The 27,960-nt window shown below is 45.9% G+C and overlaps 1 protein-coding gene across 4 annotated transcripts; it reads left to right on the forward strand.

Annotated features, from left to right (window-relative positions):
• The first annotated feature begins 477 nt into the window (after window positions 1–477).
• Window positions 478–27,956, forward strand: Eif4e2 (eukaryotic translation initiation factor 4E family member 2). Of its 4 annotated transcripts, XM_029477674.2 has the most exons (8): window positions 478–588; window positions 6,572–6,686; window positions 8,078–8,212; window positions 11,527–11,631; window positions 13,445–13,597; window positions 13,692–13,828; window positions 20,024–20,102; window positions 25,491–27,956. In XM_029477674.2, the coding sequence occupies exons 1-7, from the start codon at window positions 569–571 to the stop codon at window positions 20,067–20,069; spliced, it is 711 nt and encodes a 236-aa protein (XP_029333534.1). In that variant the 5' UTR covers window positions 478–568; the 3' UTR covers window positions 20,070–20,102; window positions 25,491–27,956. The 4 variants fall into 4 exon arrangements, with proteins under 4 accessions (XP_029333534.1, XP_021015052.1, XP_021015033.1 ...); XM_021159393.3 differs by lacking the exon at window positions 20,024–20,102 and having other exon boundaries at window positions 25,491–27,955; XM_021159374.2 differs by lacking the exons at window positions 20,024–20,102; window positions 25,491–27,956 and adding an exon at window positions 15,398–15,660.
• The last annotated feature ends 4 nt before the right edge of the window (window positions 27,957–27,960 follow it).

Raw genomic sequence — 27,960 nt, forward strand, 5'->3', positions numbered from 1 at the left:
TTCAGTTGAGGAGGCAATGATGAGTGAGACCATCTCGGTCCTCAGTAAGTTTGTCACCCTGGTTCGACTCCACCCCCCCCCCACTTCACCCAATATATAGGGAAGGTCTTATGTGTCCCAGGCTGTCCTCGAACTCACTATGTTGGTCGGGCAGGTCTGGATCTTTCTGCTGCCATTTCCCAAGAGCCAGAATTACAAGTTTGTTTGGAGTATTCTCTCGTCCTCTCCAAACACCAAGAGCAAAGGATCAACTGCCAGAGAATACCATTTACTAAAGGTTACTGTGCCTGATATTTACCCCCTGGAATCCACCGGGAGGTTAAAGCGAATGGCCGGCAGCCTGCGTAGACAATGCTCAGTGCAAGCGGCCACACCAGGACAGCCCAGGTCGGGACTAGCGCTGTCGTCCGGGGCCACCCGTCAGGGAAAGAGGCCCCGCCCAAGGCCTGAGAACTGACGTTCCGCTGAGCGCCTCGCCAGCCAACCGGAAGTAGCCGGGCCCTTAGCGATGGGACCCGGTAGAGCGGAAGTCACTCCGTGAGGCAGTGGCGGCAGCGGCGGCAAGAGGATGAACAACAAGTTCGACGCGTGAGTGGCGCGTGGCCGACCCCGGGGCCCCTTCCCCCAACCGTCCCCCGGGACCGCTCCCGCCGGGGCCGGGCGCGCCCTCAGCCGAGCCGCTCGCTCCCGGGCCGCCGCAGCCCGAGCCTTCCTGCGCCCGCGGGCCCGACGGGGCCGGGAGAGCGCGGCCGAGGTCGCCGGGACCCCTGAGCCGCTGGACCCCGGCGCGGCACGGGCCGGGGGAGGGGAGGCCGCGCCGCCCGGAAGGAGATTTTCGGACGCCCCGCCCTGGTGGGTGCGGGCTGCCGGCGGCGTGGAGGGGCGGGACCTCAGCGCTTCGGGTGTTTCCGCAGCCTTGCTGCCTTCTCTCTGAACGCGGCTTCCCTCCCGCACTCGCTCGGCGTCCTGGGAAGGTCACCTCTCCCTTCCGAGCCTCGATTTTGTCTTCTGCAAGCGGGGACGGTAACAGAGCCCGTGTCGTAGAGTTGGGCAGCTGCGATGAGGTAATGGGGCAGCCGCGCTGAGTACTGTGGCCTCTCGAGTACGGAATGCTTTTCATCTGAGATTCTTCCTGCTTCCTCCCCCACCACCACCCTCCCTTCATCCCCCACCCCGTCCCTGTCTTTCAACTCTTAGTGGCTGCCCACCCCTGCATTCATCTCCAATTCCAGCAGCGAACAGTTGGGAAATACAGAGAAGAAATATGTGTTGGGGTGGGGGGTGGGGTGAGAACATTCCCCTCTTAACTATTAAATCTTTTATCATTTAAAAGTAATTTTCGTTTTCATCTAGCCCCACTTAAGTTAGTGTTTCACAAGAAGTGTATCCTTGGGTAGATTGCAGTGCTCCCTCCTCTCTATGGTTTGTAGTGATCTAATCTGGTTTATCATTCAAAGGCCTACATTTTAGTTTTAAGCCCACCAGCTGTTTGACAGTACAAAAGTCCTCCAGTCTGAGCCATGGATCTCACCTCTGTAGTGGTTAGGACCGGAAGGACCACATCACGCTCCGCAATACTTAGAGGCATGAGCTGTGAAGGGAAAGTGGACCCACTGATAGGTGGTGAAGCTGCAGGTTTTCAATACAGTGAATTCAGAGGTGCAGACTCAGGAAGTACTGGGATGGGGATTCCAGTCGTACAGCCAGCTCTTCCTTAGGTTTTCATGGTGGCTGAGTGAGCTCTGCTTCTTGAGAAAAGACCTGATGTCTTCTCCACCTTGCTGCATACCTGCAGCCCTTCCACCCTTCTTTTCCTATTGGAACAAATCAAACTGCACCCTAAGAAGATAGTTTTTAGGTTCCCTGTCTTGAATAAGGATGGTTATGTTGGCCACTGTCTTCGTCACTGTTTTGTTGCTGTGAAGAGATGCCATGACCAGGCAACTCTGTTTTTTGCTGTTGTTGTTGTTTTTTGGGGTTTTTTTTTGGGGGGGGGGTCTGAAACTGTGTAGCCCTGGCTGTCCTAGAACTCACTCTTGTAGACCAGGCTGGCCTTGAACTCAGAAATCTGCCTGCTTCTGCCTCCCAACGTGCTGGGATTAAAGGTGTGTGTCACCACTGCCCAGCCAGGCAACTCTTATGACAAGTTTTTTCTTTTTCTTATTTATTTATTTATTTAACAAGGCCACACACCTCCTAATCCTTCCCAGCAGTTCTGCTCCCTGGTGACTAAGCATTCAAATATATGAGCCTATGGTGGTCATTCTTAGTCTAACCACTGCAGCCACCCAGAGGAATCCCTGTGGATTTGTTTCCTAACTTTTTAGGTTGGCATAGAAAGTAGCAGGTTCTATTAAGACACCTTCATACTCAGGCCGTTACTTTGTTCTCCTTCCCTGCCCCCACTGGACTAGCTGTGGTCCCTCTCTAGCTTGCTTCTTTTTTTCTAGCTGTCCCCCATGTCTTTTTCCCTATTGCATGTATTATATTCCTCTCTATTTCTCACTTGCTTCTTCCTAATAACTCTGCAAAAGAGATCTTGGCATGTTTTCTGATAGTTAAGGAAAATGAGACTTTTCAAGGTTAAGTAACTAGTGCAAGATAGCCTAAAGGGCCAGCTCAGGCTCACTCTTCTACTTTGTTCAAGTGTCTTTATCAACATTTGCTGGGTGGTTTTAATTGTTTATAACTATGAGCTGTTGTAAGGAGTAGGGTCTTTTAATGCCCTCCTCTTCCTCCTCCTCCTCCTTCTTCTTCTTTTCAATTATTTATTTTGTATATGAGACACTGTCACTGTCCTCAGACATACCAGAAGAGGCCATTAGATCTCAGTACAGATGGTTGTGAGCTACCATGTGATTGCTGGGAATTGAACTTAGGACTTGGAAGAGCAGTTAGTACTCTTAAATGTTGAGCTATCTCTTCAACCCCACCTGTCTTCTAACTTTGCAATAAAGGACAAAAATAAAAGCTTGCTTTTATTTGAAATTAGCAATTAAAATGGTATCCTTGTCCCTGGTTTTGGTTTTGTCATTTCAGATTTTCTTGTGAAAACCCTGCAGTTTGTAGAATGTTGCTCCATATTTGGAGTCTGTACTCTTTATAACATCTCCCGAGAATTTTCCAGAATCATTCTCAAAGCGTAGTCTCCAGTGAGTGCAGTACTATGATCTGATGAACACAGATTAAAGAGGTCCTCTAACCTCCTTTAATATGTGGGCTCTGCCTCTAAGTGTGACCAAAGCTGCTGATAGCTTTAAAGGGTGGTCATTAGACTCACCAAGTGGTAAGGTCTCATTGCCTTTCATGTTATTAACATGTGAAACCCTAAGATGCCCTCTCAAGAAGTACAGCCCCAACTGTGATAAACTTGGTTTTCAGGTCCAGGGTTTTGGAAGGCCAGGCTTGATTTGGTTCCTATTTTATATGGTTCTCTTTCTGTCATTAGCTTTCGGCCTATTTTTAAGTGTTTCTAAACTACCTAATTTGATGTTTGGAGATCCATCCCTTAAACATGTTTGTTTTATGTTCGTGCCTGTTGCTAGAGATAAGAGTGGAAAATTACAGTTCCTCCCTGCACAGAATTTGCCTAGTTCGGACGGTGTTGGGAATTACCTGGACAGGAACTTGGAAAGCTAACCCAAGTGTCACTTAGTCTGAACATGAATTGGATAGGTTAGCCTGCAGAGTGCTGCTGCTTCGGTGCAGACTGTACCTTTAAGCTGGGAAGAACAGCTTCTGAAAAACAGGTCTGCCTTTGCTTGGGTCTCTGCTTATGTGCAGAGAGGAGATGAAAGCAGCCTAGGTATGGGGGCACACACTCTTAAAATCCCAGGTGGACGCAGCTCTGAGTTTGTGCCTGCCTGGTATACATAGTTCCAGGACAGCCATGGCTACATAGAGAGACCTCTTTTCATAAGATGTGAGAGAAAGGGAAAAGGGAAGAGAGAGGGGAGTGGGGAGAGAGAGAAAGGCTTATTGGTAGAGTACTTGCCTTCTGTGAAGGAGGTGCTGGATTTTATTACCAGCACAGCCAAAACTAAAATAAAGGCCAGGGCGTAAAAAGACAAAATGAAGTCCATTGAGGTTCCTATTTGCTGGCTTAGAAAGGAGTCTGAGATGGCTTCAAAATGATAATAGCATTGTTTCTTCTCTGCCTTAACTGTTTTTGTTTTTGTTTCCTAGTAGTGACCAAAAGAAAACCACTAGAAAAGAAAGGAATAGAACACTTTTCTTGGGCTGGCAAAAACGAGAAGTCCTAGGTGACTGTCCTTCTTCAACCAAACTCTAGTAAAGTGACTTTAGAGGCTGTAGTAGGAATTAGGAGCTGAAGAGAAAACAAAAGGGCTTGTGTCCCTAGACAATGTACTCTACAGAAGAGTTGTTTGGGGCTGAAGTAGTAGAAAAATCCATGAGATATTCTTGATCAAATGAATGGACACAGCACGGGTGGAAGGGGTTCATTGGGAACAGGCGGGAAATGTTTGTAGACATGCAAACAGAATGGCCCTTTGCACCAAGTTGAGGCTTTGTATACCTTATCTCTCCTCAGTTCTTTGAGGACAGGTACTCTGGTACCCAGTGAGCTGCTTGGTAGATGTTGGTAATTTTTAATCCATGGGTCTTGTGTCCAAGGCAGGCTCGATTTGAAAAGGGATCCAAGCAAAACAAGTTTAACCAAGGGAAAGGAAGTTTACTAAGCACTGGTGATACCTCTGAGCAGCAGACAGATGGCAGTGTCCAGCTCTGCTTGCTCATCAGTTCCAACACCTTTCTCTTTCTGGATTGCCTGTCCCTTTTGCTCCGAGTCTTGATTCTTTCATGGACCCTAAAGCTGGCCTAGCTTCTGAATTCTTGGTCTTTGCTCTCTTGGATGAAATCAATGTAGAGAGAGAATTCTTTATTTTGAAAAAAGGTTCTGAGGCCTAGGTTACTAGGCAGACCGGACTACCCTTTGCTCCTATGCCTTACCTAGTTGGGTCTTGACCAGGGTGGCGATGGGGAAATCTGTATCACAGGGAATGGCTACATGAGTATCTCCTGCAGTATGGCTGCCTGTTAGGCAGAGCAGGTACCCCAACACATGACTTATTCATTCTATTATTTATAGGTGTATTTTATACATTAGGTATTAAAGATTAGCAGACAGAAAACAAGAAACAAACTCCACCACCACTACTTTCTAAAATACAAACTGTTCTCCACCATATTTCTGTGTCTGTGTAGGATGATGTCTGAGTTACAACTGAGGTGTTGCTGGGACCCGTCTTGAAAATGCCTGATTCCACTTTTCTGTACATATTGTCATCGAACCAAAAAGATGGAGAAAACCTATGGGTGAATGGGCTAATTAATTCTAGAGTGAATGTCATTCTGTCCCTTTTTTTTTGTATGTGTATAAAGTATAGAGGTCAGGCAAGAGTAGGTTCTCATTCCAGTGTGTAGGTTCCCATGGTTGAACTCAGTCTGCAAGCTTGGGCACAAGAGCCCTTAACCTCTGAGCAAGCTGAGCAGATTGAGCAAATGCACTTTTATCTTTGTGCACTAACCTGCTTGTTTTTGTCTACATCTGGTGGGTCATAGGTGGTTTCATGTTTGACTCTACTTATAAGACAACACATCCACGCCTCCTTTTGTTTTCATTTAACCTTTATTCTGTGTCATCTTGTTTTGGGTGTCAGTGATACTGAGATGAAGTATGATACTGCTCTAAAGAAACCTCAATGTCTTGAAGAAGAAACAGGCAGGAAGGATTTGCACCTTGAGCTAGAAGCAAGGTGTTTGCCAGTGGGAAGAGTTGTTGGAGAGGAGACACAATTTCTAAAGTCTTGTGAAAAGCACTTTGTGTTGTGTGCTACTCTAGAAGATAGGTAATTAGGAAGTTGGCAGTGGAGCATCTTAAGGTTGCAGGTTCAATAACAGATTCACATCTAGAAAGTGTAGAGGATGGATGGAGAAGAGAGACTGACATCAGACCCGCTTATAGACTGATGATGACCTATTTGACTGGAGAAGGATAATGGCCTAAGGTGTGGAGTGAGGACAGCTAGGAAAGAGATGGGAAGGAGCAGTATACAGATGGGCAAGTTTAACTTTCAGATGTCAGGGAAATTATTTGTCCAGAAATTCTCATTACAAGTTTGTTTTTGACAACAACAACAAAAAAATCTCTTTAACTGCTTTGTTATGCTGTCGGGAAACAGAAAGCTGTTCGCGCCGGGCGTGGTGGCGCACGCCTTTAATCCCAGCACTCGGGAGGCAGAGGCAGGCGGATTTCTGAGTTCGAGGCCAGCCTGGTCTACAAAGTGAGTTCCAGGACAGCCAGAGCTATACAGAGAAACCCTGTCTCGAAAAACCAAAAAGAAAAAAAGAAAGCTGTTCGCTGGAGTTCATGGGGTAGCTAGTTTAATAGTTTTTATTTAATATTCCTGGTTTGCTTTTCCTTTTGCCTTTCTCTCAGATATACCTCACAGGCCTGGGATTCAAGTGACTTGGGCTATGACCTTGTGGTTTTGTTAGGTAACTCAAATAGTTTAGTCATGGAATGACATTATTTTGCTTTCCTATGTAGCTTAAAAGATGATGACAGTGGAGACCATGATCAGAATGAAGAAAACAGCACACAGAAAGATGGTGAGAAGGAAAAAACAGACCGAGACAAGAGCCAGAGCGGTGGCAAGAGGAAGGTATGTTTGGGGTGATGATACAGGTGTAGTGAGCCTTGGTTATCTCATGGAGTCTCTCTATAGCAGATTTCCCTCTTTTGGAATCTCTGATTGTTCTTAAAACAAGGTTGAGGGGAGCTGGTTACAGCAGCTTAGAATCAGCTAACTAGCAAAGAGTATACTGTGTGAGCAGACTTCAGAAGATTGCAAATAATTGAAATTATGGTATTTTCAGTTGTGGAGGTGATAAAGAAATACACTTTTAAAAAAAAAACAAAAAACCACAGTCGGGTTGTGTCTCACCCCTGTGCTCTTGTGCACACTCTCAAACTCATACACAGGAAGATCAGGGACTAGGGTGTCACTCTGTGATTGGTATAGTATAAGGCCTTGAGTTCAATCCATAGCACTGAAGAAAGAGAGGAAAGGTATGGAGAGGGAGCAAGAGGGTAAAAAGGAGAAGGACATGGGTCACTGGGTGTGATCAAAGCCTGGTAAAGATGTGTGGAAATGTCACAGTGAAATCCTTAGTATGCCAGTCTTTAGTAGTGGATGTTGGGGAGGTGGTACTGGAGTGGGCATATGTTGAGATAATGAATGCCCATCATGTTATGAGAAAGGCAGAAAGTTGTGTTACAGCAGCTTAGAATCAGCTAACTAGCAAAGAGTATACTGTGTGAGCAGACTTCAGAAGATTGCAAATAATTGAAATTATGGTATTTTCAGTTGTGGAGGTGATAAAGAAATACACTTTAAAAAAAAAACAAAAAAAACACAGTCGGGTTGTGTAGCCCTGACTAGCCGGGAACTCAGTCTGATAATGAAGATGATCTCTGACAGTTGTCTGTCTCAGCCTCCCAGTGCTAGAATAAAGATTGTGCCACCACGTCTGGTAGGAGTGGCACTGTAAAATGTTTATTAGGAATCAGAGAAATGGCTCATCAGGCACAGGCCTGATGATTGAGTTCAGTCCTAAGATCCCACAGTGAGAAGGGAAGAGCCCACAGTGAGAAGGGAAGAGCCAACTCTCTGAATGTTCTCCTTTGAGCTACACACCATAGCATACCTGCTCTCACATTCTGTCTGTCATACACACGCATGCATGAGAGTAATAAGCATAATTTTAAAAAACAAGGTGCGGGAGAAGTGACTTAGTAGTTTAGAGCCTTGCTACTCTTCCAGAGGACCAGAGTTTGATCCTCTGCACCCATGCCAGACAGCTCACAAACCCTCCTCTGGCCTCTGCAAGCACCCACGTACACTCATGCATGTGTGCATGTATACACACACAAATAAAGTATATAAATGTGAACGTAATATAAATAATACAATAAAATGGCCTTTCAGCATTGTGACCAATGAAGTAAAAGTTTGCTGTGACTGTGAGCTAATGTACTTTCTGCACTTCCCAGGCTGTTGTCCCTGGACCAGCAGAGCATCCCCTGCAGTACAACTACACCTTTTGGTACTCGAGGAGAACCCCTGGCCGTCCTACCAGCTCACAGAGCTATGAGCAGAACATCAAGCAGATTGGCACCTTTGCCTCTGTGAGTACTTAGTTGTTTGCTGAAACATCCCTTGGTATGGTGCTCCCACCAGCATTTCTGTCGCTGTGTAGCTCCTTTCCTAGTAACCTACTAAACACTCTAGTTTCTTTACTTGGCTGAGCTGTGTCCCCAAGGTCATGTTTGTTCAGTCCTTAGGTCAGTTGTTAGACATCCATAGGTACATGCAGGTAATTTATGTGTGGGAATGGTAGCTCTGATCAGAAAGGCATATACAAAAATTAAAAGGGGTTTGGTTTGAGGATTTTTATTTTTATTGTAGCAGATATTTATTGAGTCTTTATATGCAGAGTGTCATAAGAGAGACAGTTTCATTGTTTATATTATCTATCCTCATGAAATTGGATTCTGATAAAATTATTTTTGTGGATGCCATCAATACAATTGTTCAGGCTCCTCACCCCAGCCCACCCTTACCTTCCCTCCTGTCTCTTTACTACATTTGTAAATGTGGAGACCCTGAGTGCAGTTAACACCAGTATTGTCTTGTTGACCAAAGGTTTTCCTGCACCCCTATATGCGATAGACATGTTTAGTCTCTGTGCAGAATTGGTTTTTCTGACAGTTTTTGCTGTGTAATACGAGGCTGGTCTGGATCTTGCCACAGTTCTGTCTTAAGTGCTGGGATTACAGATGTGAGCTAACACACAAGCCATCATAGTTTTCATTGTCTACTATGTGAGAGTGTTAGACTAGTTTCCAAGTACAGTTGCCTTGTAGCCTTTATGTTAGGAACAATTGGTTAAACATTAGGATCAGAGAAGGAGCTGGGAAACGAGTTTCAGGGTTCTGTTAAGTTACATTTTCCCCCCTTATAACATTAAGAGGTTTGCCATCAGCACCCTCAGTATTCAAAATAGAGCCTGAAGTCTGCTGTCATAATTCATGGCATTAGGAAATGGCCTGTAGTGGAAGCAGTTGGATCTCTGAGTTCAAGGCTTCCAGGTATACAACTAGAGCTATTCAAGAAATCCTGTCTTGTTGAAAAACCTTAAAGGGAAAAAAATAGAAAGAAGGAAGGAAGGGCCTGTGATACTGAATCCCTTCCAGAGAATAATGATAACATGAAACTCTTTTCAAATCCAAAGCAGTACTTCCAGTGTTGTTTTGTTTTTTAAAGTTTCTTTTCTTTTCCCTCCCCCTACACCCTCCCCTTCCTTACCTTTTTAGAAACAGTCTCATTATGCTGGCCTAGAAGTCACTATATAGACTAGGCTGGCCTTAAACTCACCAAGGTCTTCCTGCTTCCGCCACTATTATCTGGCCTAAAGATAATAGTGGCCTATTTTTCACTTTTGTTTACTTGTTTGGGTATATATGCATACGTGCTTGTGGGTATCTCAGAGACCAGAAAAGGATATTGGGTTCCCTAGAGCTGGAGTTAAGGTGGTTATGAGCCTTCTGCTGTGGGTGCTGGGAATCAAACTCCAGCCGTCTGGAAGCATAGCAAATGCTCCTGACCATTGAGTCATCTCCTCGGCCCCATCAGATGGCTTTTTTTTTTTTTTTTTGGAGACAGGGTTTCTCTGTGTAGCCCTGGCTGTCCTGGAACTCACTCTGTAGACCAGGCTGGCCTCAAACTCAGAAATCAGCCTGCCTCTGCCTCCCAACAGATGTCTTTTCAAAACTTGCACTGTAAACCACAAGTAATATTTCCTGACATGGAGTAGAGGCCCAGAGAGGACCTCTAAAGCCATTGCAGCTCATGTTCTCATCTTGCATTCAAGAAAGGATCCACTCAGCACAGAGCCAAGGACCAGCCCAGATAGTGATGGTGTTTGTTTTGTGACAGGGGCTTGCTAGATCTCAGCCTGGCTCAGAACTTGTGATTCTTTTGCCTCAGCTTCCTTGAGCCATAATCCACATTCCTGGCACTAGAATGCTGCTCTTGCAGAGGGCCTGAGTTCAATTCCCAGGTAGCTCATGACTTCCTGCAGTGCCAGCTCCCAGGAATCTGATATCTTCTGGCCTTGTGTGCATGTGCACATAGACACAGATAGATACACATGATTAAAAATAAGATAAATCTTTAAAATAATAAGACATCTTTCAAAGTTTAATGGTTGTTTCTTTTTATTTATTTGTATGCACGTGCGCATGTACCCTACCACCACCACTACCACCACTGCCCAGAAGCCAAAAGAGGATATTAGATCCCCAGATGTTGTAGTTATAGGCAGTTGTGAGCCACCCAGTGTGAGTGCTAGGAACCAAACTCAGGTCCTCTGGGAAGAGCAGCAAGTCCTTTCAACCTTTAAGCCATCTGGATTTCCAGCCTCTGGGCTTTTTGTTTGGTTGTTGCTGTTTTTGTTTGTTTTCAATGCAAGGTCTCACTATGTAACTCCATCTGGGTGATCCATGTCCCCTAGCTCCTGAATACTGGGATTATAAGTATATAAACACATTTGAAAGAAAACTATAAATCTAGTTTTCTTAAGTTCAAGGTAAATAAAGAAGAGACATAATCTTTCCAGCTGAGAGGAGGGGTAGAAACTCTAGCCCTAGTTCAGCCTGGGCTGTAGTGTGAGGCCCTATCTAAACAAAATAAGAAAATTAGATTTGGCTCTACAAGTATATACATGTGAGGCCTTGTGTTTCCTAACATCCCTCAGTATAAAAAGTTTTCAGTTGTGCAAAGAGCTGGTGCTGTTATTACATGAGAGGTGGTACTTGTCAGAGTGGCCTCCTTTGCCACCTTAAGCTGCTGACAGAGGCCAGCAGTTTTCATAAGCTGATTTTTTAGATTTTAAATATTTTATCTGTATTAGTGTTTGGCTGAATGTATATCTGCATCACATGTGTACAGTGTGCATAGTCTGAAGAAGGTATTGGATCCCCTGGAACTGTCACTCACAGATGGTAGTGAGCTGCCACATGAGTGCTAGGAAATGAATCTGGGTCCTCTGGAAATTAAACCAGAGTACTTGGCCCTGCGTCAGCTCTCCAGCCCAGTTTATCCTTGTATTGAAAGTGTTGTGCGTTGTGTTTTATTTCGTCTTGTTTTGTTTTTCTTTGACGATAGTGCATGCTTATAACCTTAGCACTTGGGAGGTAGAGGCAGGAGGTAGGTCAGTTCAAAACCAGTCTGGGCTACAAGAGACCTTGTCTTAATAAACTAAATAAAAACCCTATTTGATAGTCTTCTTTCTACCCTGCTCCAAAGGAAAATAAAATGTATCCCCCAAAGAAGGTACCTGAGGCAAGGTGTCTCCCATGTTTCTGTTTTCAGTAATACAGCTTTGTGTGCATTCAAAGAAGAGATAAAGTCCTTGTACTCTTGGCTCTTCTTTCTACAGGTGGAGCAGTTCTGGAAGTTTTACAGCCACATGGTACGTCCTGGGGACCTGACAGGCCACAGTGACTTTCATCTCTTCAAAGAAGGGATTAAACCTATGTGGGAGGTAAGGACTGGTGTCTCTAGCTGCTTTTAGGAGCAGACTCATTTTTCTTTATTTGCTTTTAATTTTAAATTCTGCCAGGGTTAAAAGACTTTTGAAGTTTTCTCTCAAAGCTGTAACACTATTTGGTAAATCTTGGAAGCCTGCATCTCTAGGAAAAGGCGTTGATGCAATTGTATGTGTTCATGGCTTATGGCTTTGAAGAAGGTCCTCTCTTAGTCACTGTTGTATTGCTGTAAGCGGCACCATGACCCAGGCGACTGTTAGGAAAGAAAGCATTTAATTGGGGCTTGTTTTTATTTATTTATTTATTTATTTTTTTGGTTTTTCGAGACAGGGTTTCTCTGTATAGCCCTGGCTGTCCTGGAACTCACTTTGTAGACCAGGCTGGCCTCGAACTCAGAAATCCACCTGCCTCTGCCTCCCGAGTGCTGGGATTAAAGGCGTGCGCCACCACGCCCGGCTGGGGCTTGTTTTTAATTTCAGAGATTTAGTCCATTGTCATCATGGTGGGTAGCATAATGGCATGCAGGCAGACATGGTGCTGGGACAGCAGATGAGTGTCTGGATTCATAGGCAAAGGATGAGACCCTGGACTTTTAAATTTTAAACCTCAGAATCCACCGCCAGTGACACACTTGCCCTAGCAAAAGCACACCTCTTAATCTCTCTAATTCTTTTTTTTTTTTTTTTTTTTTAAAGATTTATTTATTTATATGTAAGTACACTGTAGCTGTCTTCAGACACTCCAGAAGAGGGCGCCAGATCTCGTTACGGATGGTTGTGAGCCACCATGTGGTTGCTGGGATTTGAACTCTGGACCTTCGGAAGAGCAGTCGGGTGCTCTTACCCACTGAGCCATCTCACCAGCCCTCTCTAATTCTTTAAAATAGAGCTACTTCCTGGTGACTATGAATTCAAATACATGAGCCTATAAGAGTCATTTTTATTCAAACCATCTTAGATGCTATCATTCAAATGGTGCTATTATAGCAGTAAAAGTTTTCTTTAAATGCCCTTGTTCCCTTAGAACAAGTCTGTGTGCATATGTATGTGCTATGCTTTTGCTTAATAGATAGAGGATTAAAGTGGCAAGAAAAAAACTTTAGAAGACCAGGAGACTGGAAGCGAGCTCTGTGATCTCTTTGAAGAGCTGTTACTTGACTGCATTCTGGAACAACACTTCTACTCCAGGACCAGAGCATTTTTCTAAGGAAAAAAAATAAATGTTTTAGAAAATGTGAAAAATCTTCCCTTCCTCCTGGCTCAGTGAGACCTGTTCCTCCCATGCCCTTAGCATCCTTCTGCTTTACACATTACATGTTTCCCTCAGGCCCAGCTTAAGTGTTCCCTTGGAGGTTTCTGCCCTATGCTCTCACCATCCTGTGTGCATGCTTACAGTAGTACTCATTAGGCTGTGTGGCTGTAATTAATTTGTTGTGTATCTCTACTCCATTGTGCCTGTGCTACAATCTGAGCTGCTGCCTGTGTACTTGGTACTTAGTGACAGATTTTAGCAAAAAGTGATTATGGTCTGTGTTTGAAATATACCATTTCACTGTGATTCCTGAAATAGTTCAGATAAAAGTGGATTCTTTTAAAAGATCTATTTAGTCCTTTTAAAAAATTATTTAAATCAAGGTGCCTGCCTTTTTTTCTTGCTTTTTTTGTTCCCTGTTTCTTCTCTCCTTAACATTGAAATAATGTCAAATTGGAAAGTAGCCAGACTTCACTGGTCTTCAGAAGTATTCTTTGGTATTCAAAGATGACATTGTGGACCAGTAGTTTAACCTTGATGCTTTCTGTCTTTCTATAGGATGATGCAAATAAAAACGGGGGCAAGTGGATCATTCGACTCCGGAAGGGCTTAGCTTCCCGCTGCTGGGAGAATCTCATCCTGGCTATGCTCGGGGAGCAATTCATGGTTGGGGAGGAGATCTGCGGGGCTGTGGTCTCTGTCCGCTTTCAGGTAAGTCAGTCTAGGCCAGTGCTCTTTCTTGTGTTGCCGCTGTTCTCATTGCTACTTCTGGTTGGTTTGATAATTCACTCTGTTCCTCCCTTAGGAGGACATTATTTCTATATGGAATAAGACTGCCAGCGACCAAGCAACTACAGCCCGAATCCGGGATACTCTTCGGCGCGTGCTTAACCTACCTCCCAACACCATTATGGAATACAAAACTCACACCGACAGCATCAAGTACGTGTTGGGGGGCTTGGGGGGGACAGGTCCCTGAGCTTAGCAGGAGTAGCTCCATAGTTGGGCCCAGATGAATATTGTCATATATGACACTGACTTGTGACATAGGGACATACCAGCCCCCTCCAGGGCTTTGGCCACTTGAAGTTCCTGTTAGTGAGGCTCCAAGGATCTACCAAGGTGCTATGGCGCAAAGGGCCCTTCTGCAGAAACCCCGTTTTCCTTCCTGGGCTGGCTTCTTTTCTATAGGCTGTCTTGTCTTTCTTATGCTAACCACTATTTTAAAATGAAAGACAAAGCTCTTTCAGAAGTTTCTCTTGGCTGTTTTAAAAGACAATTATTGAACAATAAACTCCTCTTCCCCGCCCACCCTGACCCCACCTTTGCATGTCTGTTTAACGTTAGCTTTAGTCTGTACTCTTTGTCTTGGGAGAGTGACTTCTTATTATGAGTGGTGACTTTACTTTGTATGTAAAGATATGGAGTCTAGGTGAAGTACTGTAGATTGTGAGAGAGGAGAAGGGAGGGTAGAGACATAGGAAAAAGCAGCTTTGTATCCCACTGAAGACAGTGAGTGCTCTCTCCACATCAAGAATCACTGGTGAGGGCTTCTCCTTCAGGGACAGTGACAGATGAGCTCAGGTCATTATGAATAATTTGTGGGAGTGGCTTCCAGATTGTCTCAAAGGTAGAAGGAAAGCCGGCCATCTGGAATCAGGTCTCTTTATGTTTATTGTCTCCTGTGGCCCTGAGCCAGTATGTGCCTTTGGCAAGTCTCTACAACTCTGCCTCAGTGTCTCCAGGTATAAGATGGGAGTCCAGAAATAAATAGTAAGGTTGTGGTTAGGTTGTTTTAATCTTCATAACTGAAGGTCCTCAGAGCAAGAACACTTTTACAGGACCAAGTATCATTGTTGTCATCATTAGTACAATGTCATCATCATGCCATTCCTATTCAAGACTAATAGTCAGACAGTGGTTGTCATCAGCAGGCAGACTCTGTGAGACTCTTTCCCACGTGTTCACATATGATGTCGTGGTAGAGTACACTTATACCAGCTAGGTGCCAGTTTTTGACTGGGAGTACTGCCGTGGGCATTGGTCCTATGTCAGATGGCTCTGACTCCCTGGAGCCACCAGCACTCATTTGCCATCTGTGGCCCTGGTTGCTTGTCTCAGTAGTGATGTGTCAGTACTGTTTTTCTTAGAGCAGGTCTGTCTTACACTCTGCTGCAGGACAGAGATAGTGTCTGCCCTCCTGCTAGGTTTAGTCTAAGCTCAAAAGGTCTACATCTTTCCCTAGGATTCTTGTTTGCTGGATTCCCATTTAACCTGGTTAGGAAAGGGAAAGGATAGTTTCCATTCACTCCCCACTGTTCTCCCTTTCTGATACCTGGAGACAGTTCATCTTGACTTGTAAAGTCCCATAAACAGATCCTTCCAGGACCTAGGAGCCTCTGGGACTCCTGCCCTGCAGCCATAGCACCCTCCTGAAGACCCAGATGCTACTTTCCCTTGCTCCCCACTTTCTTTCCTCTCCCAATGAGCTACCTTTTGCACTTCCACTAGAATGCCAGGCAGGCTGGGCCCCCAAAGGCTCCTTTTTCAAAACCTCTGGAAGCCGCGATTGAATGTGCCATGACCCTCTCCCTCTCTGGATGGCACCATCATTGAAGCTGGTATCATCGGAGTCTCTTGTTCTGTTGGCGTGCCACCTGGAAGACCCTTCTGTCCTGGACAAGAGGAACGGAAGAGCATGTTATCCTTTGAGAACAGGCTGACAGCAGCAACTACTACAACAGCTGAGATCACAAATAAATGGTGCTAAACCAGCTTGTCTCATGCTCTTGCTCTTTACGGTGCATCAAGATGTGGCCTCTGGATTGACTGTCACCATTTTCAAGGGATGGCACACAGACTTCTCCATGCAGGGCCATTCAGGGAACACAACTTCATAGCCACAAGCCCATTGTGTAGTCATATGGTACTTTATTCCGGGACTGTTGTGGTCTGACATTAAATAATGAGGTGATGTAGGTAACTCAAGACCCAACTGCCTGGTGCTCAAGTGTACTAGTTTCCATCCAGTTAGACCGATGGCTGGCCCAGAGTGGCAGCTGAGTTCGGGTCCAGCTTGAAAGTCTCTTAAGGTTGGAAAGGGGTATCCTTGGCTTTTCTTTGCTAACTTCCATTTGCCTTTAGTTCATAGAAGTCTCTTGCTTGGAACTAAAGCCCTGCTTCTGTCTGTCTGTGGCCATACATACATACTTTTTTGCTTTGTGCTAATGGGGTATTCTCTCTGGTGCCAAAGCTGCTTGGCAACCTCCTCCGTTTCCTTGCAGAGTAGATTGTCTTCCTCTTTGGTAGTCTTGCTTGGTGAGAGCCCTTTGTTCTTTCTAGCCCAGGGTTACTGTGCCAGGCTCTAGGGTGAGAGGTGCCTTCATCTTGGGGTGGGGGTGTGCAGTCGCCTGTGAGGTAATCTGAATGTACATGCGCTACCCTTGTGAGTACTATGGCTTTGGCTTATGTGTGTGGGCAGCTTGGCTTTTAGATCATTAACCTGCATGGAGAGTTTCAACAAGCTTTGTTAGCCATCCCAAAAACTAAAAATTAAAAAGCGTTTTTGTGAACTCTGGGTTGTCTGAATGGAAGGTAACTGCAAGGTTGACTTTTCCAGAGTGCTTCGTCCAATCTGACAGCAGCACACTCCTTAACTCTAGCTGGCTGACTTAGCCCTAGTAGTGTGCCCAGGAGTCCACAAAACACAATGAGACCTTAGGCTAGGTATCCTGGGGGTACTTACATCATTGCTGCTTTATCACATTCTAACATGTCTAGGAAAGAGATTTGCTAAACTGCAGAAAGCCTGTCAGAATTTGGCTTTCTTGGGCCTTCTGCCTTATCTTTCACTGGGAGGTACATATGCATTGTAGCTGCATCAACAAGCTCGATGGCACTTTCCAGAGCTAGAGAGTATCAGCAGCAGACTGAGCTGAGACCCCCTTCAGATCCCAGCTATGTGTGAGATGTCAGTGCTGCTCTTGCCTCAGTCTGTGCTTTGTGAGTTTTATTTGAGCCAGTGAGCAGCGTCAACTGAGACTTGAGGAAGAGCCAGCAATAATGATGGTTTCCCAAGTACTCTGGAGATCAAGGCTGCTAATAAGCAAGGGCATGGTTTGAGGAGTGGTTGAGCTTCACTCAAGCATTCCTCCAGCTTGCTGTGTTTCAGCCCAGTTTCTAGTGTTCTTCACCTGTCTGTCTTTCCAGCCTTCCCTGGTCACCCTGCCTGTTGCCATTTCCTACAGTACACCTGGATGAACCAAGAAGTAGCTGTTGCCCCACAAAGAGGCCGCTTTGCTTGGTCCTTGTGTTGCTACCTGTCCCTAAGAAAGATAAAGCTTATTCACTTGTTTGTATCAGGTCACAGCTCTGGAACTTGCCATGTAGTCCTCACTGGCCCCCAACTTCACCTCAGACTGCTGGGATTAGAGATGTGAGCCACCATGCCAGCTCATGCCCAGCTTGTGGCTCCTCTGAATGAAGCAGATTTGAGTTTTTATAGGTTTGGGTCCTTATATCAAATGGCTCACTGCATCCTCTGCTGGGGGGGGGGGGGGGAGGGGGCGCTCCTACCACAGACAGAATTCTGGGACCACTAGGGTACTGCTGCCACAAAGGCAGTTAACACAGACTGCCTTTAGCACTGTCTTGTGAGAAAATTGCATCTGGTCTGGAATGGCAAAAGGACCCTCTTCCCATAATGGAGCATAGTGCTGGAGAAGCTGATGGGAGTTCTCTGCAGAAAGAACGTAAGGGAGAAGGGAAGAGAGAGGCCAAATTGTGGAGTCTTCCTTCACCTGGTCTAGCTATCATTGTATTTCAACATTGAACTTTAATATACAGATGAGGGCCAGCTCATTCACTGCCTTAGTTCAGTCATAACCTGGTGATCCTGGGCCACTTTAAACTTAGAGCTGCCTGACCTTGCATTGTGTGCTATACCCAGACTAGCAGGTGGCTAAACCCCTTTCTAGTGAGGGCTGGCTGAGAGCAAGGCACTGGTGCCTGTAGGCTTTGGGTGGAGATTGGGAAGCAGGGAATTACAAACAAATTTGATTTCTGGTGAGATAGGGTCAGTGAACCTTAAAGAGTCTTTCTTGCTGTCAGTGGAATCTCCTCAGAATTCTCAGTGGGCTGTGTTAATCTTTGGTGTGTTCGTTTCTAGACACTCAAATCATAAGGCAATTTTTAGGATAACTTCCTTTTTAAAAGAAGAGCATTTTGAAGTTACCTGATGTGCTTGGGCTGCCGAGTGGAGGGACAGTGACTAGACATTCACACCTGGCTGGCCTCTGAGGACAGGAGTGGGTGTACCATAGCTCACGGCCACGTGCTTTATTTCCCTGAATCCATGCAAGGAAATTTCCAGACCCAGAATCTTCATGTCTAAGCATAGAAAATAGGAAGTCAGTTTAGTGTGCAGTGTACTAGAGGAACCTCTGCAGCCCTCCGGGTCTTCACCCAATGAACCATTGTTAGGCAGAGTTAGTTTATTAGGGACTGGCCCTTCTGGAAACAAAGGGATAAATGAGATGGACTTCAACCCTGCTGTGTGACCTTGTTAGTGTGTGACCTCTTAGTTACTTAAAGTAGAAATTAAATCTTGCTGTTAGGTTCCCAGGTCATTGTCCAAGTGTTGGATTTTCACTTGGCTTCATTGAGAGTAAAGAGGGAAGCCACCTCCTGCATCCCTTAGGAGCCAGAGAACAGCTCATCACTGTCTCCAGAAAGAGCTCGGGAATTGACAAGTTCTGGCATACTTCTTAAACAGTCTTAGGTTTTCCTGTGAGCCATTTGTCATAAAATAGTAGCTTTTCTGAAAATTAAAAAAAAAAAAGAGCTGCTATTCTATAGAATAGCATATATAGCGTACATTGCCTAGTCCTTTATTAATAATCTTACTTGATTTTGAGACATGGTCTCCCAATGTAGTCTTGGCCCTCCTGGAATTCACTCTGTTCCTGTGTTTCCCAAGTACTAAGATTAAAGGTGTGTGCCACCTTTGAAGAAGAAAGCCTGCCTAGAGTGCCTGGTAATGAAATCTACTTTAGTACTAAAATACCAAATGTGTACTGAGAGGCGGGGTGTGATGTCATTCAGTGCTGTTGCTACCTTAAGCCAAGAAGAGAGTAATTGCCTGGCCTGTAGTGTAAGCCTTTAATCCCAGCACTAAGAAAGCAGAGGCAAGCAGATGTTTGTAGGTTTGAGGCCAGTCTGGTCTACAGAGCAAGTTCTAGGCCACCATTAAGTTTGATACACAGTGCCCAGGAGAGTCACTGCTTTCAAACTGAAAAGTGGGTAGGGCAAAAAGGCGAGAGAAGTTGGGGTGCTGAGAGCTTCTGGAACCCTGGAGGAATCTGATTTTCTCCTTCATGCAGCAACACGGAAGCCTGTTTGTGGGACACTGGCTGAGCTGTGAGTGCGTGCGTGCGTGCATGCTCTCACACCCCTAGCTGCTTCCTAGTCGCAGTACTGAGTTGTGTTCCTCACATTTATGGTAAGCAGCATGGAAGCTGTAATGAGCTCTGTTAACTGAAAATGCTAGCTGCCAGGGCCCACACATCTTAAATCTAAAGATAAGACTTACCCAGGTGCTTTCAGAAGCAGGTAGAATCTGACATATTTACCATCTTGAGTTTAAAAAAGCTAGAGTCTTGGAAAGGTAAAAGCAGAGAAGATGACATATTGCTGGGTTGCATCTTTAGACAACATAATGCTGGTGGATCCTTGACTGTACCCTGAGGGTCAGGCCTGGTGAAGAAATGGTTTCTGCTACCTGGTTCCCAAACCCAGTGCAGCAAAGGCAAGAACTGTTGCCACTTGCTGAAGCAAGATGGAAGTATTTGTGGACATGGTGAGCTTCGACTCTGACTTCAGTGACCTCCCCTTCGCCGCTGTTGAAGGAGCACTGGGAAGTAATCAAGGTTGTAGCGAAGGCTAGACTTCCTAAGTAAAGCAAGCTGAAAACGACAGCTACCTGCCATCTAAGAAGAAAGCCTGCTGGCCCTCACTCTTGACTCAGCTCCTGTTTCCAGTCAGCATGGAGGGATCGAGGTGGGAGGTGGGGTGATGGTGTCTGCTCTGTTCTAAGCGTTTGATCTGAATGTGCTGTTGTTTTTGTCTCTGGTTTACCAGGGCCTGGGAGGAGTTTCATGGCCTGGTGAACAGCAGCGGCCGCTGATCGGACGCTCCCCCTCTGTCTCTCACACTCAGGGTAGGGCCTTGTCTACCTTCTCTGTAACCCCATGACATACCTCTCAGCTATAGGAGCCCTCTCCCCAAGGGGATGCCCTCTTCCCATTTGCCACCAGCCTTGCCTCTGCCAGGATTGCACCTCAGGGAACCATGAGTTCCAAACTGTGTCTCATGGTTAACCCCTTAAAGGTCACCAGACCTCAGGCTTCTACGCTCCCGTTTGGCTCTGTGCACCAACAGATCTGAGATATCTTGAGATGCTAACATGTCATGAGAGTAAATATGTATCATATCTTCTTGTTCAGTTCAGATACTTCCCTTTTTTTAGCCATCTGCCAATGTTTTGTGGCCAGAGGACAGTTCCATAGACCTCTGTATGGGTTAGGTGAGAGGTACAGACCTCTGTATGGGTTAGGTGAGAGGTACGCCTCTTGTTTGCTGTCAGCTATGGGGAAACAGTCAACAGATAGGTGAATTTCAGGGCTTCATAAGAGACCATGTCGACATGACAGAGATGGGTCCCAAAGCAGGGAAGGCTGGGCCAGCTCCAGCATCTGCCTGCCTGAGTATTTGTACTTCATCAGGGGAGTGTCTGGCCCATGTCTGTCTCTAGCAGAGAAATTTGGGTAAGTTTAGCTGAAATTGAAGCAGTATTTTTCTCAGAGAGAGCCTCTTCCTAGACCGCAAGCTCCATATGCCTCTGTAGTCGCTGCTTGAGAAGTCCCCCTACACTAGGAAGGAAGTAAAGGTTTTCCAGACCAGGAGACCTGCCAGCCTCAGATGAGCTAGAAGAGGTGACACTGAGGAACAGGAGCAGGTGAATGCATGGCTGAGTGCTCTCTGGGCTGCAGTGATCTCGGTGACCAGCTGCAGAGTGGATGGTGTTTCCAACCCCCTGAGTCTCTTTGTAGTTCACCGCTGTATATGTATGCCAAGCTAGCTAGTCCAAGAGCTTGCAGAGCTTGTTCTGTGTTTGCCTCCCTTATGGCGATCACAGACTTGTACCACCCCGCTGGGCTTTTTACATGTTCTGGGAATTTAGACCAAAGTCTTTATGCTTATACAGCAAGCACTTGGCCCACTAAGCTCGTTTTTGTTTTATTGAGACAGCGTTCATGTGGCACAGGCTGGCCTTGAGCTCATTGTGTGATTGAGATAACCCTGAACCTCTGATTCTGATCTTCCTGCCTCCACCTCCTGAGGGGTGGGATCTTAGGGATGAGCTCGCACACCAAGCTCCTGCTCCCCATCCCTTCTTTATAGTCTGATTTTGTTGTAAATTAGGTTTTGTCCAGGTGTAGTGCTTTATACCAATACTCTCAGCAATGAGAAAGCTGAGGCAGGAGGATTGCTAAGAGTCTGAGACCAGCCTGAGCTACACGGTGAGTTCAGGGCCTGCCTGGGTTATGTTGAAATCTTAGGTGTCCTCCCCTGCCTCCAGTACTGCAGCAAGTCTTTACAGTAGAAACTTAAAATGACTTCCTCCTTAGCAGACACTACTTTTCTTCCAGGATACCGTTGAGTTGTTTGGAGAAGTCATAGTCCTTAATAATTACCACAGTATATTTTCTCTCTCTGTGGCCCTCCTGGGATTTATGCCCTTGCTGCTTTAGGTGCTCCTGAAGCACGGACTTAGGAGTCTGTGAGGAACATTCTAATTTATACCCAAAAGACACACACACACACACACCGCATTGGTGGGGGTTACCTCACCCAGCTTGAAAGCAAGCCCTTCCTCATATTTCACCTCTGTTGTTTGGGGTTTGCTTTTGGTGACATGGTCTAAGATATAGACACCTTCTGCACAGACACCTTAGCTTCTTGTCCCTTTCTTCGAATGGATTCCCCTCTACAAACCGATCATGTTCTGTACAAAAATTTGATAGAAAAACTGCTATTTAAATAATTCTAGCCAGACAGGGTGGCATACACCTATAGTCTCAATATGGCAGAGGCAGGAGTATTAGTGAAGTTCAAAGCTAGTGTGGGCTACATATATACCTGTCCCCACCCCTGTAAAAGAGTGAGGAAGATGGGAGCTCATACATATAGTCATAGCACGTGGGAGGTGGAATCCCAAGGATTAGGAGGCCATTGTCCTTACAGAGCAAGCTCAAAACTAACTTGTGCTGCGTGAGACCCTGTCTCAACATAAAAAATTAAAACCCCTTACATGCATACATCTTAAACTTCAAATATTTTTCCCAAGTTACATGTTTTATATGTTCACATAATATATTATTTTATTTAACTTTCTTTATGGAGCCAGGCTTGTAATAAAGTACCGCTAAGTCAGAAGGAGCGGATCCTGGTTACCTGATGACTAGGTTGGCATGGACAGAGCAAGGGTTGTTGGCAAGTGCAGTGGTCATGGTGGTTTAGTAAGAGATGAGATTGAAGTTCACTCCCTTTGAACCTAGCTTACAATTGTGCTGAATCTTCAGGGAGAGAAGAAGAAGCCAAAACTGCTCACCAGATTAGACTGCTCATAGCCAGGGGGAAGGGCAGGCATACTCAGGGTTAATAGGCCATGGCAACCTCCTCTCCCATGCCACTTTACAGAGCAGAAACTTGGGTGGCCCAGCACTCACCTGTTGCACCGCAGAGCACGGGTGCACACAAGACACTCCGGGAGAGAAAGACAACCTGAGAAAACCACTTTGCCCCTCTTCCCAAGGGAGTTAATTCCTGCCTCGGACCCTTGTTTCCAAAGTTAGAACTTGAATTGAAAGTGACTGATTTGAAGCAAAGAAAATTGGAAAGTTGTTTGAGTATTTGGACAACAGTTTTCCCGGAGGTAACTGGGAATATGAACTTAGGAACCAGTTTGGGTGGGAATCTCTAGTGTTTCTGGGATCTCAAGACAACATAATTTATGGTTCAGAAAGATTCTTCCGATTTCCCCTAGAGCTGTGGGCCTGGGTACTCAGGTGTCCTATATACTCAGCATATATGTCCTGTAGACCCTAAGCGTATACATCACAGCTAGCTGCTGGTGTTTTGTTGTTGAGGTGATTGGTTGGTTTTTGGTTTACTTTTTTCTTTCGGTGGTGTTTTGTTTAAGAGCAGAAGCACAGAGATGGGTGTGATGGTCCTCACCTGTAGTCTTAGCACTCAGGGACTAAGGCAGGAGGTCGACCATGTCTACATAGCAAGTTCCAATTCAGCAAGGACCACATAAACAGATCCTGTGATCACTGCAACAAAGGTAAAGAAAAGACAGAAGTGCAGAAGAAGCCACTGAAGGCCTCTGACACTTCCTGCCTACCATCTTTCTTTCCTTGTCACCTAACTTCTTGCTGTATAGCTGGGGCCTGGCTGAATGTAGTTCTTAGAGAGTCTAGGGAAAAACATGCCTCAGGCTAAATTTGGAACTAAGTGTTCTAAACTTTCACTGTTTCTAGAAAGACTGGACCACAGCCATAGAGGTCCTTGTGCCATCCACCTGCTTCCGACGGTCCTGACAGAGCAGGCCACCTACCTTCACTGCTCTTTGTTTTCCTGTTTGTTAACTGCCTGGGAAGCATCTCCTGGGTTCTGGCTCTCCCACTTTTCTTCCTTTTCCATCTTGCAAATTGACTTCCAAGTGACAGGAGGGACTGCTTAGGTGTTCTTACTAGGAAGAGGCTCCTGAGGCGAGTGACTAGAGCAATACTGGTTGTTGAAGGAGAGTGGGCAGACTCTGCAATGGGCCTGCACAGAGTGAAGCCATTTCTGGCCCAACCCTAGCACAGATCAGTATTTACCTGACCTCCTCTTTGTAGCCCCTCAGCTGTGCTGGATCCAGAGCCTCCACTACCCACCTTATCCAGGAGACAGACTCTTTTTCACCTCTCTTCCTGAGCTGACAAGTTCTATCACTTCCCTACTGTCCCACCTTTCTGTTCATCCTTCTTACAAGAAAGATAAAGTCAAGCTTTATCTGGGCATAGATGCGTCTCTGAGGTGGAGAAATGGAGCAGAGCAAACTTCCTGTGAGGTCACTTCAGTATGTAGCATGTGTGTATAGAAGAGGTGTCATCTGAAATGCAGACTTAGTGACATAGCACACCAGCTAAGAGTTAAGAAAGAACCCCTGGACACCACCTCCTCTCGCTTTCCTCTGTGGTACCACTAAGATTCCGTAGCATCTTTTGTTGGCCTCTGTCACTCAGAGGAAGCTGTCCTTTGAAAGGTTTGTATACCATTTTAAAAGACGGTTGCCTGTTAGCCTTGTGTTCAGCTCCTTAGATGAAAAGTTACAAAGGTCATAAAGTTGATAAGGGTCAAATCGTCGGAAAAGAGCCAGTGGATGTGGGCAATCATGTCCGTTTCCTCCAGTTTCCCTAGAGCAGCTCACCCATCTCTTGCAACAGAACAGTTGATGTCTGCTTGTGGAACTCTCGGTTGCTTGCTTCCAGCAGCCAGTAGCAGGTGGGACTGACTGGCCATATGGTTGCCTGAAGATATATCCTCCCTCTTCAGTGTTTATTTACTGTGGACCAGTTGCCTAGTTAAACGTAGCAGTGTCAGCACCTAAGACCACTGCACTGCAGTGACCCTTTACAGTGAACAGGGAATTGACCTCAGAAGCCCGAGTAATGAGTTTGCTTCAGAGTTCCTAGCGAATTTAAATGCAGAGCCCTGGGCTGGGACAGAGACTGCTTGAATCTTAAATTCCCCAGCCGGGAAACCCTTAAGATTTTTGAGAATCAGGTGGTGTGGCCTGCTGAGCCATGGCTAGATATTCTAGTGTGAGGAAGGTTGTCAGGGCTGCCCGCACACAGTAGAAGGCACATACACACATTGGGAGTACCCCACGTTCCCATGTGCCTCTTTCAGGAAAGAACTTTCTGATCCAGGGTACCAAGGTACACTGTGGAGATGCAGTTCTGTTTTAAATGGGGCTTGTGGGTGGGGTTGGATTTGTTTATTGAACAGTCTGATTATGTCTTCCTCCTCCCTCTTTCACCTGCCCACTTGCCATTGGGTCCCTGTTGTCCTGCCTTATGTAACCGTGTGTTTCAGCATTTCATAAAGTTTATATCTACAGGCAAACACATGCATATGTAGCCTTTCTTCTCCCCCACCTTCATTGAGGGTGGCTGTTGTGTATCAAATTGTCAATTGATCTTGGAGATGTCTCCATATAAGCTCCTTTTTTCTCTTTAAGGTTGCAGTATCCCACTATGAGAATGTGCATGCATTAATATTTCACCTGCACTGGGGGAGTTACTAACCTTTTACCTTGCTAAGCAACAGGCTGGAAGTTTTTGCACGGACTTGGAAGGCAGGCTGCTGTTTGGCTTTAGACTGGCAGGGAAGGGCTGGGTCTGGAGAGCCGGTCAAGTCCTCCCCCATATGTGTGTGCTTATATATAGATGGCCCGTATATTGAATACTCTATTTTCTCCCATTTTCTCTTTCAGGGACAATTCAAGCTTTCGAAATACAAAAATCACATTGTGAAAGCGCACAAGCTGGCAGTAATCCTTTTCTCTTTGTGTGTTTGTCTGAATTGGATACGAGGCTCAGGCAGTTCTTCTGTCTGTTCACTGAAGGGGTGTACCTAAACCATGGGCTCCCCTTCTACACTCGTTCCTGGAAGACGGACTCTGCTAAACACCTTCCAGCATTGCTGACCTTATAAAGCGGGAAGAATGGGGAAAATGTGACTGTGTAACAGACAAACACTTTTTGGTGGGGTTCTGTGTGTGAGTGCAGCTGTCTTATTGCTGTGTACTATCCAGATGCCTCTTGGCATCCTGCTGTACTCTCCTGCTGAGCGAAGGACTTGATGACCGACCACATGTATGTGCCCGGTGCTGGGTCTGAGCTGAGCGTTATCAGTATTATGAATGCTTGCACATCCAGGAACAGCCTCTGCTTAGAGTTGAAGAGAACCAAATGACTCTTCCAGCTCTACCATTAAGTTATTGTGTGTTCCTCTCCCCTAAGCCCACCACTTTGAACAAGTGTTAAGATATGATGACAGCCTAGGATTCTGTGTCCTTTGCGCCTTACACCTCCAATGGGACTCTTCTTCTTGGGCACTGAAGCACTTATATTGTGATCCCAGGCAGCACAGGTTTTGCTGAGGAGAGCTAAGGCATCCGCCCCCTAAGACAAGCTGGAGAAGAATGCAGTTCAGTGAGAAGCCAGGTCATAGTGCAGGTCCCAAGTGTGGGGTTGGGCTGAGGGCAGTGACTCAAAGCAGCCTCCCATGGGAGCAGGACTTGTGTGCTGAGCATGCCCTGTCGGGCTTGCATGGCTGTCATGGAGGAAGCAATGGCTAGTTAGTGCCACATTAAAACAGTGTGTAGAACCCACAGTGCTGAAACAAATAACTGAAGAAATGGCAGCCTTGCTGAGTGCTTTCATTTGATGGCTGTGTCTGTAAGCTGTGGTTGGAAAAGACTTTTGGTCCTTGACACCTGGATGTAGACAAATTGTCCAGATCCCTTGATGCCCAGAAGGCTTCTCCAGGCGTGTCTTCATCAGAGAAGCAGACTTTGGGAGCTTGAGGCCAGAAAGGTCAAGAGTACCCAAGACCAAGGAAGAAATGGGCAGTTGCAGCAGCTTCAAGTGCTCTCTACTGGGCTCTTGTGAGCCAAGATGGCGGTACCTTAAATTAAGGCCTCTCTTTAAAGCATATCCCTGAAGCCTGGGTGGGGTTCCTCAGCCACAGGTCTCAGGAACTCTGAAGATAACAGTATCTCCTCGTGTCCATCACACTCTTCCAGCTTTCCAGTCACTGCTGGTTGGGAATGCCCTCCCCTGAAAGAACTACACGGGGCCAAGAGGGAAGGTGTTTCCACTGCGGGTGAAGCCATCTGAGAAGAAAGTCTAACAGTGATTGAAGCTCCAGGAATCTGAAGAATGCATTCTGGGGTGGTTGTGAAGGGCTCAGCAACACCAGAGCATCATTGGCTGTCAAGGAGGCAAAGGCTGCCTCTGGAGGCTTGACGAAGCAGGAGGCCTCCACATTTGCCTATGCTCATGTCGCCTCAAAATTTCCAAAGAGCAGACATTTGGACTTGCCTTCCTTTGGGCATCTCTCTGGTGTGTGTGTGTGTGTGTGCGTGTGCGCGCGCGCGTGCGTACGCGTATGTGTGTATGTACACGTGTACAATGTGTTTATGAGTGAGGCCTGTGTCAGGTCTAGTGGTCTGGTTAGATGTTTTGTTTGCCCTTTTAACCTTATTTGTTCAGATATTTGAATCTCTTGTGTTTTCTAGAGCTATTTGTCTTTCCCTGTCCTCTTGGTCATAGTATTTGACAGTTGGGTTTTTTTCCCTCCCATCCAAAGTGTGCTCATTAGAGGGGTTCTCACTGTCGGGCAGCAGCTTAACCCCAGTGTTCTTCCAGGTGCTCTGCCTAACAGCTCAAGGGGAAATTGAACACTCAGTTTACCCAAACCACCCACTTTTTTTCAAGCTAGCTGGAGAAGTCTCTCCATTTATTTTGACTCCACAGGCCTCTGGTAGGCCGAGATACCACATAGTTAAGGGTTGTGGTATCATCTGTTCTCCAAACAGGAGAGGCCCCCCTGGAGCCAATGTGACCAGCACGATAGTTGCTGCTAGACAAGGGGGAATGATGTTTGTGTTGTTCTCCCTAATGACTTTATGGCCCACTCCTCTCAAGAGCCTTTCTCTTTGTTCTTTTTTTTTTTTTTTTTTCCCACATTTGTGTATTTTCCCTGTGACACTGGCAATGGGGTACTTTTTCATCCAGAGAAAAACTTGTCAGTGCTCCCAAGAATGAATTTCCAGGGGATTGCGGGAGGGGAAAGAGCAGGGGCTGTGGCAGCGAGTTTTCGTGTTGCACTTTGAGAGGATTGTCTACTGCAGTAATAAATGGAAAGTATCAGCAAGAGAGCAGGCTGTGGACTTGTCA

Source organism: Mus caroli, unplaced genomic scaffold, assembly GCF_978045245.1.
Source record: "Mus caroli unplaced genomic scaffold, Mus_caroli_1 scaffold_1, whole genome shotgun sequence".
Taxonomy (NCBI): Eukaryota; Metazoa; Chordata; class Mammalia; order Rodentia; family Muridae; genus Mus; species Mus caroli.